The sequence below is a fragment of the Cricetulus griseus genome, chromosome 4 (assembly GCF_003668045.3).
Source record: "Cricetulus griseus strain 17A/GY chromosome 4, alternate assembly CriGri-PICRH-1.0, whole genome shotgun sequence".
Taxonomy (NCBI): Eukaryota; Metazoa; Chordata; class Mammalia; order Rodentia; family Cricetidae; genus Cricetulus; species Cricetulus griseus.
The window spans coordinates 204397091-204412515 of record NC_048597.1 but is presented as its reverse complement, the minus strand read 5'-3'; the positions used below and the strand labels follow the sequence as shown (position 1 = coordinate 204412515).

Below are 15425 nucleotides of genomic sequence, written 5' to 3'. Positions count from 1 at the left end.
GGAAAAGGGTGCCGTATAACATAGCGGGGGACATTGGTTCATTCTAGAGAGGCCAGTGAAGCCTTTCCGGAGTACATGTTTGACTTAAGCCTAGATAAGATTGATTCTTAGTGATGGAAATACATGAAAATGGAAAGGGGAGGGGCTTCCAGGTATAGGCAGTGTGTGGGGTATAAGAGAGCGTTGCTAGAAGCCTGAAGTATAAAGCAGTGTTGTGTATTCAGGAACTGGGTGATGATGCACTAAGTTGTTTAATACACCACTTTGTTTTGAGATGAGAACACTTTCTCTCCTAATTTTTAAATTTTATCCATTTAAAAATGCTATTTTCTTCTTTTCTTGAAGGACTCCAAAGCCTATTTTCATCTGCTTAATCAAATTGCTCCTAAAGGTGACCGAGATGATGAACCTGCCATTGCTATTGATCTTTCAGGATTTAATGTAAGTGATTATTTAAAAAGAAACTAATTTTATATACTGTAGTAATAGTACACATGATATAAAAGTTATCAGCTTTGAGTGTATAGTTCAGTGGCATTCAGTACATCCATAGTTCTTTGTAACCGTCATTACTGTCTCCCCCGAGAGCATTTTCTTGATCTCATTGTGAAACTGTTTCCATCCACCAGTAACTATTCACTCCCCCAACTCCTGAGGACTCTGCTATTTTACTTTTTAACTCTGAATCTGAATAGCGAGTGCAGGGAAATTTGCAGCATAACCCACTCTCTCTTCCCCACCCCCTCTACCTGTCCATCCTCCTCTTCTTCTCCCTCCATCCTTCTCTTTCTGCCTTTTGTGCACCATGCAAGTTCCTGGTACTTTTAGAGGCCAAAAGAGGGCATCGGATGCCCTGGAACTGGAGTTACAGATAGTTGTGAACCTCCACGTAGGTGACGTGAACTGAACACAGGTCCTGCAGAAGAGCAGCTGGTGCTCTTAACCTCTGAGCCATCTCTCTAGCCCTCCAAGAGATTTTAAAATATTTAAAATAAATGGGAGGCTGGTTTGTGATTCTTTCACATTCTGCTATTATCTGGTGCATTTGTGGAAATGTAATTGCTTGTTAATATTGTATATGTATATAAATAAAATTATGTAAGTTAAAAGTTTGATATTGACCATTTTTTGTTTTATTTCCTTGTTTAGGAGAAGAATGACCTGAAGCGTGCTGGCTTCATGCTTCAGGAAGCCGATAAGCTTGGCTGCAGACAGTTTGTTACCCCTGCAGATGTGGTTTCTGGAAACCCCAAGCTAAATCTAGCCTTTGTAGCAAATCTCTTTAACACATACCCATGCCTACACAAGCCTGATAATAATGATATTGATATGAATTTATTGGAAGGTATGTTCTTTCTGCCTTGAGTTGACTTACTGTATTTCTTTCTGTGGTACTGTCCTACTTAACTGTTGTGGGTAGGGGACTGTGGTGGGAGATGTGTGTGTGTGTGTGTGTGTGTGTGTGTGTGTGTGTGTGTGTGTGTGTGTGTGTGTCAGCATGTGCAGTCACAGAAAGTTCAAATTACAGAGTGTGATTGCTGAGTTTTGTGGTAAGAAAATGCTGAGTAGCTCTTACCTGCCATTTCTCTAGAAGACTTAAGTGAAAACTATCTGACATTTAAAGGATTCTCATAAATGGTCCTGTAACATAACTCTGCTACCCATATAGAGAATGAATTCTCTATTAGCAAAAGTAAATTCTTGATAGCATTTTCCCTTTGAAAGCAAGTTTGACTTCATTATTGCTCTTTTTAATGTTTTTAGTGTATATGAAAAATTATCATATTCATTACTTATTGTGTGTAGGTGATTGTTACCTGTCTCATAATATAATACTTTCCTGTTTTGCTTCATGAAATGCAGATTTGACCCCTCCTAATGTAGGTACTGTATTTAGTACTTTTCTATATTCTGTAAATATATTCATTCTGAATTTTTCTTTTATTAGTGGCATTTATTCTTTCCCTCTGGGTTGATATTTATTGTTTTGCATTTTCATGCTATGTTGTCTTAATATATCTATGGAATGAATGACTACAAGCAAGAAATGCAAATTAAATTTAATTAAGTAGAGCAAGGCTTTGATTATGTACACTCTACCTAATTTGCCTTCTAAAATGATGGGATATTGTGGTGAACATATTAGAAACTGGTTTTGACAATTAGACTTCATGATTTGATGTAAAGTCTTTTATCTCTCTCCTGTGGCAAAACTTATTTTTTTGTCCTAAGTGTCTTTGAAAGGATGTATTCATAGTTTACAACCTAATTTGTTTCATATTATTTATGTTGCATATTCTAAATGTCATTGAAGCTTACAATATATGAATTGTCTTAATGGCAAAAACATTCTCAATAACTAGTTCTTCCTCCTCATCTCTGTCGCCCAGACTCTCTTCCGCTGTCTCCCATTTCATACCCTCACCCGTATGAACACGATCAACATTGTAAAGAAGAGTAAAAACAGTAGCAGCCTTGCTAGCTGTCAGAGGGAGAGACAATCCTAAAGCCTAGCTGTCTAGGTTTGGGAAAACAGGAGAATTTAGTGTTGCAGCCTCTTCTTGCTGTCTTCCCCAGTGAGACAGAGTGAGGAGGCGGCTTCATCTTTTGCCTTGGGCTGCCACAGCTAGAGTTCCAGTGACCCATCACTTCATGATTACAGTATCACAACTACTAAACTTTCAGATTAAAGGTGTTTTTACTTATGTAATTAATCTAATCCATTCTATCTGAGGGTCCTGCCGAATAAGGACTATATTTTTTACAAAGATACATACCTGAGAGAAAAAAAAAAACAAAAACGTTTATTTCATTTTTTAAGCAAAGAAAAAAATTAGGGTAAAAAACCAGAACTTTAAGAATTAAGGCAAAAAGGAAGATTATTTTTTTTCTCTGAGTCTGGAAAATTTCAAAATCCCTCTGTGTCTTGCAACAGAAGGCATTGTTTAGAGTGGCATATTAAAAACGATCTGCTTTTTATAGTCACTGAGTTCTTTGCTAAATACCTTTTCCAGCTTGCTTGCCCTCCTCTGTTATGTGTGGGTTCCTTTGCTAATGTTGAGCATGCTTTTGAGAGTTTTCAGTGTGAGCACGGTTGCTATGTATTTCCTCTGGTATTCCCTATGCTTGTTAGGATACTGTGGGAAATATTTACCAGTCGTCTTTATTTAGAACATATGTATGTCCTGACATAGCTGCCAAAAGTTCATTTGACTTTGGCTGTCATTGGATTTTTTTCCTCTGTAAATTTATTATTTTACAGATCCTTATGAAATTTTAGCTTTGAACTTATCACACCCCAAATTCATATATTAGTATGTCTCATTGGCAGAGAATTTTGCCTAGAGGGAATTAATGAAATTTAAAAGCCCAGATAAATGTGTTAAGCCTTCATATCAAATTGTGCCAAACACATCCACTGCATACAGAGAGAATATCTGAGAATTTGTTTGTGGTGATAGGAAATCAATAGAACGTAAAATTAGAAAGACTTTGTTCAAATCATGGTTCCACCATTTAATACCTGAGTACCTGCTGTGAGCCTTGGCTTTCTTATATGTGACACGAAAGTAAAAATATTTACTCCAAAGAGTTCCAGAAGAGGTTTAACGTGATCATGAATGAAAGCATTCAATTGGCAGTATGTGTTCATTAGTGGATAGGACGGAAGGAGGAAGGCATATTCAGTGAGTGTGAAGTATGTTCTTTCTCTTTCTGTCTTTCTAACAATGTAGTTTTAAAATATACTTGTTTTATTGAAACTTTTACCAATTTGACTTGAAAACTAAAAATATTTTACAGTACTATCAAGTAGTTAGAAATTAAGATTCTTAGTTACACAGTTGCTTTAGTTGTCTGCAATCTAAAGGCACTTCTAGTCTGCAATACATATGTTTTTGAAATGCTTTTTGTGGCTCCTGCACAAATGCATAGTGCTTGTAGCTGTGAGCATCTGCTTACCAAGATGACTTAAGTGGCATTAGGTAAATAAATGCTCACCAAAAAAAAAAACAAAACTATTTTACTTTTCATGTGTTAAAAACCAAATTAGCACAGTTAGTTGAGAACAGAAAAAAATGCAAATCTCCAAAACTTATAACAGTTTCCAAACTTTTACATGTAAGTTCAATGTCTTTTCAAATAACTGTTGTATCAACAGTCTCAATAGACTTTGAGTATCCTAGTCAAAAATTGTGACATCCATTGTTTGTAATTTAAAAATATACTTTGGATTTTCCTACCTAGAAACAATGTAAACATTCCCTAATTACTGGAGGAAAGGTATCCTCATATGCTATCACTAATTTAGAGAAAGAAGCAAAGGCAATCCAAGTCACATGTGTCAAGCAGTGAACATATGTGCTTATGTTTATGCCATGTTGGAAGCAGTTCAGAGATTCAGTTTGCACCACTTAGTTAGACTTAGCTCTTTTAATAAAAATTTTTCCATGTAGATTGTTTAGTATAAAGTTGTGTAGCAGATATGACAAACTGATCAGTTACTTTTTGAGATTAGAGGAGAGATGGAATATAAGCAAGAAATTATTTGGTTAATAAAGTTAGAATTATATAAGTAATAGCATTGAAAATCTGCATAGAAATAGGGTGAGCTTTTTATTTACTGAATATTTGATGGAAACAAATGGAATCACTTAGATTGTATAAGGCTTTGGTTCTTTGGGGATATTTAGGTTCATACTGTCTGTGGCAATTAACTTGAAGTGGGCTGTAGAGATGACTAAGAATGACCCCTGGAGTCTAGGTGGTTATAGATTTCTAGGCCAAATGGCACTGCAGTTCTCACCAAAGTATAGAGTGACCTTCATTGGCCTGTGCATTACAAGTGATGAAAAGTATAAATATTTTAAGAAATATAAAGGTTTTAACTTTAGGGAGTTGGTGATAAGATACAGTCTAAGTTATTGTGCCCCGCCTCCCATGCTTTGTCAAAGAATAAGACATGATGTAGTCACTTAGAACCATTTGCTCTTAGTAGATTGTATAAGGCAGATATGCCAGGGAGAGCTCACATCTCTTCCTGAATTGTGTATACCATACTCATGGTTTTTTTTTTTAGACAGATGATATATACTCAGGGAGACAGGCTAAACAGAAATACCCATTGAGTTATTCCCTTGAGGTGATTTTGGGGTCCAGTAACTTACAGTGATGAAATGTATCTCAGAATAAAATGAAATGCTGTCAGTAGTCTGTATTCCTCTTGAATTTTCAACAGTAGTAATCCAAAGTAACTCAGAAAGCTGGAAAATGTTGATACCCCTCACTGTATATTTTTTACATCACCTGAAATCTTCTCTCCCCTTCATTATTTGTGAAGTTTAGATTTGTGTGCCCAGGAAGGTTCCTGTCTAACCATATTCTACCCAAATGTAGAAATGCTACATTTAAGAAAGGTAGAATTTTCTAGTCTGTTTACTGTGCTGCCTGTTACCTTGCCCACTAAAAGACTGGCTTTATATTTGGTGTAACTTTATGCTACTTAAATTGCATTTATACTATCTGTTGTGTCCCTGGACAGAAAAAAGCCATGGCTCGGTAGTAGTTCACAGACCTTAAATAAGAGGATACAGATGGAGAGAGAACAAATGGAGGCTTCCTAGATAGTTGGGATGAGAAATATTTCTCCCTTAAAGAAATTATATCAAAGTGGCAAGTTTATCCTACCAGAATGCTTTAAGCACAGTTCTTATTTACTTGGCCTGAATCATCAGTGTGGGCTTTCGTCTACCCTAGGGGAGAGCAAAGAAGAGAGGACATTTCGGAACTGGATGAATTCACTGGGAGTCAACCCATACATCAACCATCTGTACAGGTAAAATAGCTGACTGCATTTCAGCCTTACTATCATGATCTAACTTAAGTTTCCCCTTTAGGTATGTTTACATGAGGATGTTTTTGCAAACCACAAGAATTTAGCCAACATTGGGAATGCTGAGAATGGGCAATCTGGTTTTTTGTTTGTTTGTTTGGGATTTTTTTGAGTGTTATATAAAAAGACAATGTGATGATAATATTTAATTAAGTTATAATGAGTAAATTTCTGTATTTTGTAGTTGCTGATCATGAAAATAAATTAATTCAGCACTAAGGATGAGAATAACAATATCTAATAAATTGTTTTCATACATATATCATTTTCACTATAACATAGTTTTTCATTTAATTTTTATCATTATTTATACTATATGATATATGTATTTCACATATGATTTTCCTTATTTGTAGAAATAACTCATTTCCCTGGGTAATATTTAATTTTGTCTTAATCTTTAAGATTTTTAAAATCATCTTATTTTTTCCATAAATGTATCATTATACTTTGTTTTTTCTTCACCACTGCCAGTGCATCCTCATTCCTTTTGCTAGTCACAGACATTGCCTGCAGATCCTTCTTTTCTTCCTTTTCCATCATCCTGTTTCTATGTTCATATCCTACATATACATCCATGTAGTGATTTAAGTCTAGATCCCGCATCTGAGAGACACGTGTCATTTGTCTTCCTAAGTCTGACTTACTTCATGTAACATAACAATCTCCACCTGCACCTGTTTTCCTATGTGTGCCCTAATGTCATGTGAGGTGGTCTTTTAATTTTTATTGTTATACTGAGGATTAAGCTTGGGGCTTTGCACATGAATGGTAAGCATTTTACCCACTGAGTTACATCCCTAGCCCTGAATGTCCCAATTTTATTCTTCTTTAATGTTGAGTAAAATTACACTATGTGTATGGACCATATGTACCTCATCCATCCTTCTATTAATAGATATGTGGACTGGTTCATATCTTAGATATTATGAATAATGCAGCAATAGACATGAACGTACAAGTGTCTCTGCGGATCCTTTGAGTGTACACTCAGGAATGGCATAATGAGATAACATAGTAGCTCTAATTTTGTTTTGTGCACATTAGCAGGGCTACGAAAATACTTATTATTTCCTGTGCTTTGTGCTGGTAGTAATCATTTGTCTCTTTAGGCATGGGTAAGAAAAAGTGTTTCTTTTATCTTTATTATAGAATATAGCCTGGATGGGGGCTAGAGAGATGGCTCCGAGGTTAGGAATATAGCCTAGACAAAAAGGCAAGATAAACAATTCCACTTCCATTTTTAATAAAAAAAATCTACTAAATCTACCAATAATTTACATACCAAAGACATCTTCAAGAACAAATTAAGATTAATTTTTAGCAGAAAAACTTCATTCACTGTGGATTTCTTTTCAATTATATTTTATATTGTTGTATATTGTTGTATATTGGTATATTGTTGTATATTGGTATTATATATTGTTGTATATTGTTTATATATTGTTGTATATTGGTGTGTACACATACCATGGTCTGCATGTGGAAGTCAGAGGATAACTTTTTAGAGTCTGTTATCTCCATCTACCTTGACCTTGGACTAAACCCGTCATCAGGCTTGCACGGCAAGCACTTTTACCTACAGTCAACTTGCTGATCCTAGCTGAGGATTTCTGTTCCTTGCTATTTATTAAAATATTAATTAAATTAAAACCAGCATTGTCTTACTTTATCAACTATTATTTTAATAGACATTTAAAAACAAAAGTCTATAATTTCTAGCTGAATGAAGAGATAGATGTACAGCAGTTAGACTAGAGCTTTTGTTATAGAAGCAGGGCAGCTAAAACTCCAGCATTGGAGAGAGAAGTGATTACATGTGTATGAATTCATTTGAAAGGATGTCTATAGTATGTTATTGAGAATAAACCAGCAATGGGTCTAAGTATGATCTGGTTTAGTTTCAAATTGACTATATATAAATTTGTAAATGAAATCTTAAAGTCTTGAGAAGTACAGATCAAATTGTACAAGTCTAAGTAGTAGGAAATAGAGAATATCTTATTTTCTAACAGTGAACATGTATTTTCTTATCATTAATGGTTAAACATTTTTAAAAATTGTGATGTGTTTATTTTTATTTTATGAGTATGGGTGTCTTGCCTGCCTGTTTGTCTGGGTACTTATTTGTGTGCAGTGCCCATAGAAGCCAGAAGAAGGTGGGCCAGCCAGTGTAGGTGATTCGGTGAATGCCAGACCAGTGAGAGACCTTGTCTCAAAAACCAAGGGGGATAGCTAATGTTGTCCTCTGGTGGCCATGTGTACATAAATATGTACACACCTCACACACACACCTCCCACACACACTAAAGTTAAAAAGGATTAAGATTTGTTGAGAGTCAAGGTAACTTTTATAAATGTTGAGAACACTAATGTTCTCAATGGCTGAAAGAAGAGAATTTACCAAATTTTTAGTTAAAACATGCTTGATTGTTATTATGATATCCTTGAAATATTAGTAAAGGCATCAAGGCATATGCAGTTTTTTTCTTGAGAAAGATAGTTCACTTCCAGAAGATCTTCAAAATACCATAATTTCAAAGGGAACCCTAGCAGATAGGAAAACAATAGGCAACAGCTTAAGTCTGGGAATTTGGGTCCTAATCCACTCTTAGCCCTCAGTTTCCCACCTATTATGTACTCAGTTGATATGTGTTACTGGCTATAACACCGATTTTAACCAAATATTCTTTTCTTTAAATAAGCTGTTAAACATATTTTCAGAACTATTAGTCCTATAACTTTTCTACCACCATTTGGTTCTGGAATTTATTGTGAACACTGTGGAAATTATTCACCTCTCTGAGCCTTGGGTTTCTAATGTGCAGAACACGAGTGATAATAATAATACCATAGTAAATAAGGTGGGTGAGTGCATTTAAAGTTAAAAAAAAGAAAGAAAAAAGAGAAAAAGATATAGGTGAAATTCCAGAGCTTACACAATGACTTTAGTGACCTCTTTTTGAAGACAAAATTGCATGTGCTTTCAGGTAGCCCATTCAGATCTTAGTAACTGTCCATTAGATGTCTCCATCGCTTAGCACAGAGCCTGACTTCATTCATTCAATGCTGCATGTGTTTCTAGAGAAGGAAGAGTAACTCTGATATGAATCATAGCAGAACACAGCCAGTGGATAAGCTATGGAAGAGAAAAGCCAGGCATTCCTTCCCAGAACTGCTACTGACTGCTCTCTTTCCTTCACATCAAGAGCTGACAACAGACTCAACAGACTTTAAGCTTCTTAGAGTGTATTTTATGAATCCAAAGTAAAAGTGTTCTTTAGTAGTCTTACATTGAGAGCTCCTACTTCCTTATAAAATCCTTCCTCTTAACTTTTATTGTTGAACAGGAAAAGCAACCCACTGAATAGCTGCAATTTTCCTGTAACTATTTTTAAAGTTCTGAAAAATCATAATGCATAACACATGAACTCATTCTATTGTATAAGTCTCAATGTAAGTGTATAGAATAAAATAAAACGTACAATTCCTCCTTGTTACCTCTCATATTCCCTTTTTCCTGCTCACAAGTGATTGCTTTTATCAGTCCTTACATATGTATAAAACTTTGACTGAGATCAAACTATATGAGTGTCCTGCCACTTGCTCTTAAATACTTAATGTAGCTTGTAGAACTTTTTATATCAGCATTTTCAGACCAAATTTAACATACCTGGGGGCAGCCCAGGAGTTCATAGTAAGGATTGTTGACTTTATAATACTGGACATTTGCTTTCAAATTTATAAATACAGTGGTAATAAAAACCTTTGTAAGTGTGCATATATACAAGTGGTGTATATGTACAAATGCCTTGTAAACATGAAAAAGTTGGACATATTCTTAGGCTGAAAGCTTGAGGTCAAATGAAATGCCTTGTCATTGTAAGCTTTAAATGACTGTTTTAAAAACACGTGCCTATCTGTAGTATAATTGTGGTAGCCAACAATTTTCCCTTTCTTATATGCATTTCCTTTCCGTTTTAGTGACCTTGCAGATGCCTTGGTGATCTTTCAGCTCTATGAGATGATCCGAGTGCCAGTCAACTGGAGCCATGTCAACAAGCCCCCTTATCCTGCTCTTGGAGGGAACATGAAGAAGGTGAATAGATTGACTGTAGCTATACTATTGTTATTCGGATGTAAACCAAAGGTTTAGTTTTGTAAATACTGGTGTGTGGTTTGTGCCTATACATTCATTTCGACACAAGGTCTGCAAAGCGTAACAGGCTCTTTATAAGCTCAGTTATTAAGTGTTTGGAAAGATGCAGGCAGTCCTTCCAGGCAGATACTTCATTACACTGTTTTCATCTTTAACAGGTTATGGTACTTCTGTTATTGAGATGCACCCTAAGTGCACTCTTCTGCTATAATTGCTACAACTTGCTAAATCTTCACTGCTTGCTCATTCATTTATTCATCGGATGTATTCTGATTTCTTACTAGTTGCACAGTGTAGTGCATGATAGGAAAAATCATAAGCCATGGAGCTGCTCTTAGGAAAGGCTACAGAAATGATGGCCATAAGATATGTATACCTGCGACTATGAGCGAAATGGGTACTGTGGATTTTAAAGAGAAAAGGGCCACATGTTATCCAACTGCTTCATGAGTGAGTTTGTATTTGAGTCAGAATCCAGAAAATAATTGAATTTTCTCACAGGGAAACTAGAAGAGGGGTGGAGGGTGAAGTAAATGGAGAGTGGTGGGGAAGCATGCTGCTGAGAAACATTAGAAAGTGTTTCATTTTTATGACACTTCTAGAATCACCTTAGTAATATATAAAAAAGAACATTTAATAAAATCATTTGACCTTATAATTTAGGCCTATTAATCTCCTGAAAAACTAGAAAGTCGGGCTGGGAAGATAGCTCAGTTGGGAAAGTGTTTGCTGTGCAACCCAAGGACCTGAACTCAGTCCCCAGAACCTATGTAAAAAACTGGGTGTGGTTCTGCATACCAAATTCTAAACCAAAAGTTACTCCAGATAGATCCCACCCTCTCCTGTACACGAGCACTGGCTTGTGACTTCCTATTCATTGCTGGTTGTATCAGCATCATCTTGGACTCTACACTAGCAACCGCATCTCTTTTCTTACCGTCTGTCTTAAGAATTTGCCTTTACCGAAACACGTTTTGCACAGAAGCCATGACTGTAGTTAATTGGAAAAGTTTCTCATTCATCCTCACTGTTCTCTCTTCCTTTTCATACTGTTACATGTTATTTCATAAACTAGAAATTCACTTCACATATCATTTCTACCAAATATGCTAAGCAGGGACAATTAACTATGAGTACTAGAATTTAGTTTTTTAGTAAAAAATTATATTGAGAGAGAGAGAGAGAGAGTGTGTGTGTGTGTGTGTGTGTGTGTGTGTGTGTGTGAGAGAGAGAGAGAGAGAGAGAGAGAGAGAGAGAGCATCTCTGGCTCAACTGTTTTGAATGAAGTCTTGACTAACTTAGAAAGGAAAACTAAGAAAAACCATTTATACTTGTGTGGTAAGAATTTTAAGACCTGGGGCTGGAAAGATAGTCTAGCATTTAAGAGCACTGACTGCTCTTCCAAAGGACCTGGGTTCAATTCCTAGCACCCACAGGCTGGCTTACACATGTGTAATTCTAGTTTCAGAAGATCCCATGCACTCTTCTGGCATCTGCAGACACTACATGCACGTGGCAAGACACCCAAATACTAAAATGAAAAAGGAAGGAAAAAAAAAAGATTTTAGGGCTTACGATTTCATCAGAGCAGAAATACCTCAGGGGTGGGAGCTGCAATGACAGTTTGGTGGGCAAAAGTCCTTTCTATAAATGTTAGGAACTGAGTTCAAATTCCAAGAATTCACATAAAAACTATAGCATCAGTGTCTATAATCCCAGTGCTCCTATGGGTAGGTGGAGGAGGAGGCAGGACACATACCTAATGCTTTGGGTGTGCAACAGAATAGCAAGGTGGAGGTAAGGACTGATGCCTGAGGTTGTCCTCTAGCTTCCACGTTAGTGCTGTGGCATGCATATGTCATATTTATATACACCTGCACACACGCGCACACACACACACACACACACACACACACACACACACACACACACACACACACACACACACCTGTAAACACACAGAGAGAAAAAAGGCAAAAAAAAGCATACTTCTGATACATGTACCACCAGATAATGACTAATAAGAAACCTCTGTAGAGACTGGACCAAACTGGGTTTCTATGACTAGAAAGAAAGAAGTAAGTGGGAAATGATATACTTGGCGTTTGTCTTAGTTATGTTCTGTTGCTGTGAAGAGACACTATGACCATGGTGACTCTTAATAAAAGAAAGCATCTAACTAGAGGTTAGCTTACAGTTTCAGAGGTATAGTTCATTACCATCATGGTGGGAAGCAGACAGGCACGGTGCAGGCTTAGTGCTGGAGTGGTAGCTGGGAGCTTTTCATCCTGATCTGTAGGCAGCAGGCACAGAGGGAGACACTGGGCTTGCTGTGGCCCACACCTCCTAATCTTCCAAACAGTTCATCAACTAGGGACAAAGCATGGCATATATGAGCTTATGGGGGACATTATTCAAACCAATACAAGTGTTTATAAATCATATTTTTACTATAGATGGCACTATACTGAGAACAAAGCTGAAGTGTGGAGAGAATGGTAGTGATTTGTACTAGGACACTGATCCTATGCATAATAAAAGAAAACACATAAAAACTAGGTGTAACATAGTCCATGGGTTAGATAATTGGTTGGTATAGTTAAGATTATTTAGTTATGTTTTGTGATTCTTGGGATTGAAAGCAAGGCCTCACACATACTAGGAAAGTACCACTGAGTTACTGTTGTGTGACACTGTTCTTGGGGTGACTTATACAAGCAAGCATCTTCTCAGTCCAGACAGACAACTGATGAGAGACCAAAGTGAGGATACCACCAAAGTCCAGATTGGTGAGCCAATGAGTTTTATTGGGATACCTTAAAAGAGCATGAGTGAGGGGCTACTTACAAGAGCAGAAATGACACCGACGCCCACCCTAGTGTGAGTGACAGCTCTTGAAAGCTGGAACCCTGGAGCACAATGCAGACTACAGGCTGCTGAACAGGGTGGAGAGTGTCCTTTTCTGGTGGCTCAGCCGGCCTCAGCCTCTTCGAAGCAGCTCAGCCACTCTGATGCTCTCTCTCAGCATCCTCACTTGGAGAGCAAGGAGCCAGTGAATCTGGTCAGTTTCTGAGACTTCTGAATTTTAAGGAGCTTCCCCGCAAGATGGAATGTTTCACTTCCCTGTAGAACAGCATGTGTCTTAAGAAACTTCCCTCCAAGGCAGACATCTTAACTAGGAGGAAAATGCTGCACCACAGTCACATCCCGGACAAAGCCCTTGAGGAATCAAGTGGGCAAGGACCTGAATTTCAGAGAACGTGTGAAATACGAAGTTTTAGACATAGACTTTTTATGTTATCTGCAGTCAAGACTTTGGGATTGAAGGGGAGCCTAATAGTGTTCGGCCATTTTCATATTCTAGATTAATCCCTTTGTTTTGTTGTTTTGACCACTTCCCTGTAAACTGGGCATAACTGTTTCACTTGTTTGTAACAAAATAAAATTTGGTCACATAGTGTCATTGTTGTTACTTCTCAGGTGGTTGGACTAGGTTAGCATGGACTGGGGATGGTTTTTTAAAATCTGTTTTCTGTACTAATAGTTTTACTTACTTACAGATTGAGAACTGTAACTATGCAGTAGAGCTTGGGAAGAATGAAGCCAAATTCTCTTTGGTTGGCATTGCTGGGCAGGACTTAAATGAAGGGAATGCAACACTTACCCTGGCACTGGTGTGGCAGCTGATGAGAAGGTAAAGGCTCATGTCTTCATAGTAACACTGAGTTTCCTTCAACAAATCATTTGAACTAAGCGGGTAGCTAGTTTTGGAGACTAGCGAACATACCTAAATATACAATGTGAAATAAATTAATTCTATAAAAAATTTGCTATTGGTTATATGTTTCCAAAAATTACAATGGGTTAATCTCTAGTAATACAATCACTTTCTATTACTACCTCTTAAAATGGCTTTGTAAGGAATTGTTTTAAATTTTTAAAATACTATCTGGTAGTATTCTGCTTTGATTAGTGAGCTGCGTAACTTTTGAATATCACTAAGTACAAATGCCAGACTAAAATTAGAAATTTAATTTTTGGAAACAGGAACCTGCAACCCTCTGGCTTCAGCATCCCAAGTGCTGGGGCTGTAGACGTAAGCCAAATCTGGCTGTTTCTTTAATACTGATATAAATGATTCAAAAACAAATTTCACCCCCTTGTCTCAAGTTCATATCGTTTCTGTTGCAGGTACACACTGAATGTATTATCAGATCTTGGAGAAGGGGAAAAAGTCAATGATGACATTATTATTAAATGGGTCAATCAGACTCTCAAAAGTGCAAACAAAAACACTTCTATTTCCAGCTTCAAGGTAACAAGAACTTTTAAAAGTTATACCTAAGTTTAACGGAAGGGATTTTTAAAGAGAATTACGTTAGTGAGGTTCAGAATTATGTTAGTATTATATCACAGAAACCTATAACACAGGAATTTGGGCATAGTAATTATCTGGCATGTGTAAACTAGAAATAATTTGAATTCTTATATTTTTGATTGGTTATGTATTGAATAGAAATGCAGGTTAGTGCATTAAATGCGGTAATCTGATGTTAGAAGTAGAATTGAGCCAGAAATCCCATTGTCAAATGAAAAGAAGAAGCTGCCAAGCGTTGGTTGTTTATATAGGACCTGTGATGTTTTGTGCTCCCTAGCAGCAGTGTCTGAATTGTATTGGCACCATTTCCAAGCCATACAGAGCCAGCCAAGGCGATTCAAGTGGGGATTGAGAAAACTGGTAGGAAAAAACGATTCTTATCATCTGGTTTCATAATGCGCCTAACACTTCCTTCTGAGCATTCGTGGATGATTCATGAAGCACGGAGAATGTAATCTGCACAAACATACCCACTAATTTCCATGCATTTCCATTGTGTTTCGCTGTTGCATGCAAGCTGGTATTAGCTACAAATAAGCATGACCGCTTGAACATATTCATTCAGTGACCTTTATGTTTGTGATTTTTATTATATGTTTTTTTTTTTAAAAAAAAAACAGCAATTTCTGTTTAAAAAAAAAAAAAACGATTTTAAAAGTGCCAATGGATGGAACACTAATCTATTTTCGAAGACACCTACCCATCTTTATTCTTTTAGTTGCCTTTGATCTGTGTGTTTAACAATATTTGAGAGTAGCAGAAATGCCATTCGTTGGTAAGTTACTTTACAAAAACAAAGACTTCGAATGGTTTTAACAGAATAGATCTTGGGAAAGATCTTCTTTAGTTCCTAATTCAGGTATATCTTTTTTTCTTTTATGTCTTTGAGGTCACTAGTAACACTGTTCTTTGTTGATTTTTTTTTAATAGTAACATTCAGTCTGATGTCTCCATGTTTTAGATATAAAATACAGTTTTTAAATGTAAAATAGGAATGT

At 36.6% G+C, this 15425-nt stretch overlaps 1 protein-coding gene across 1 annotated transcript in view; it reads left to right on the top strand.

The window, feature by feature from the left end:
* Nucleotides 1–15425, top strand: part of Pls1 (plastin 1) — a 38245-nt gene that overhangs the window by 18552 nt on the left and 4268 nt on the right. The window contains exons 8-13 of the mRNA XM_035444533.1: nt 346–441; nt 1150–1345; nt 5755–5833; nt 9875–9989; nt 13610–13743; nt 14241–14364. Coding sequence (XP_035300424.1) covers nt 346–441; nt 1150–1345; nt 5755–5833; nt 9875–9989; nt 13610–13743; nt 14241–14364 — 744 coding nt within the window. The remainder of the gene's footprint in view (nt 1–345; nt 442–1149; nt 1346–5754; nt 5834–9874; nt 9990–13609; nt 13744–14240; nt 14365–15425) is intronic.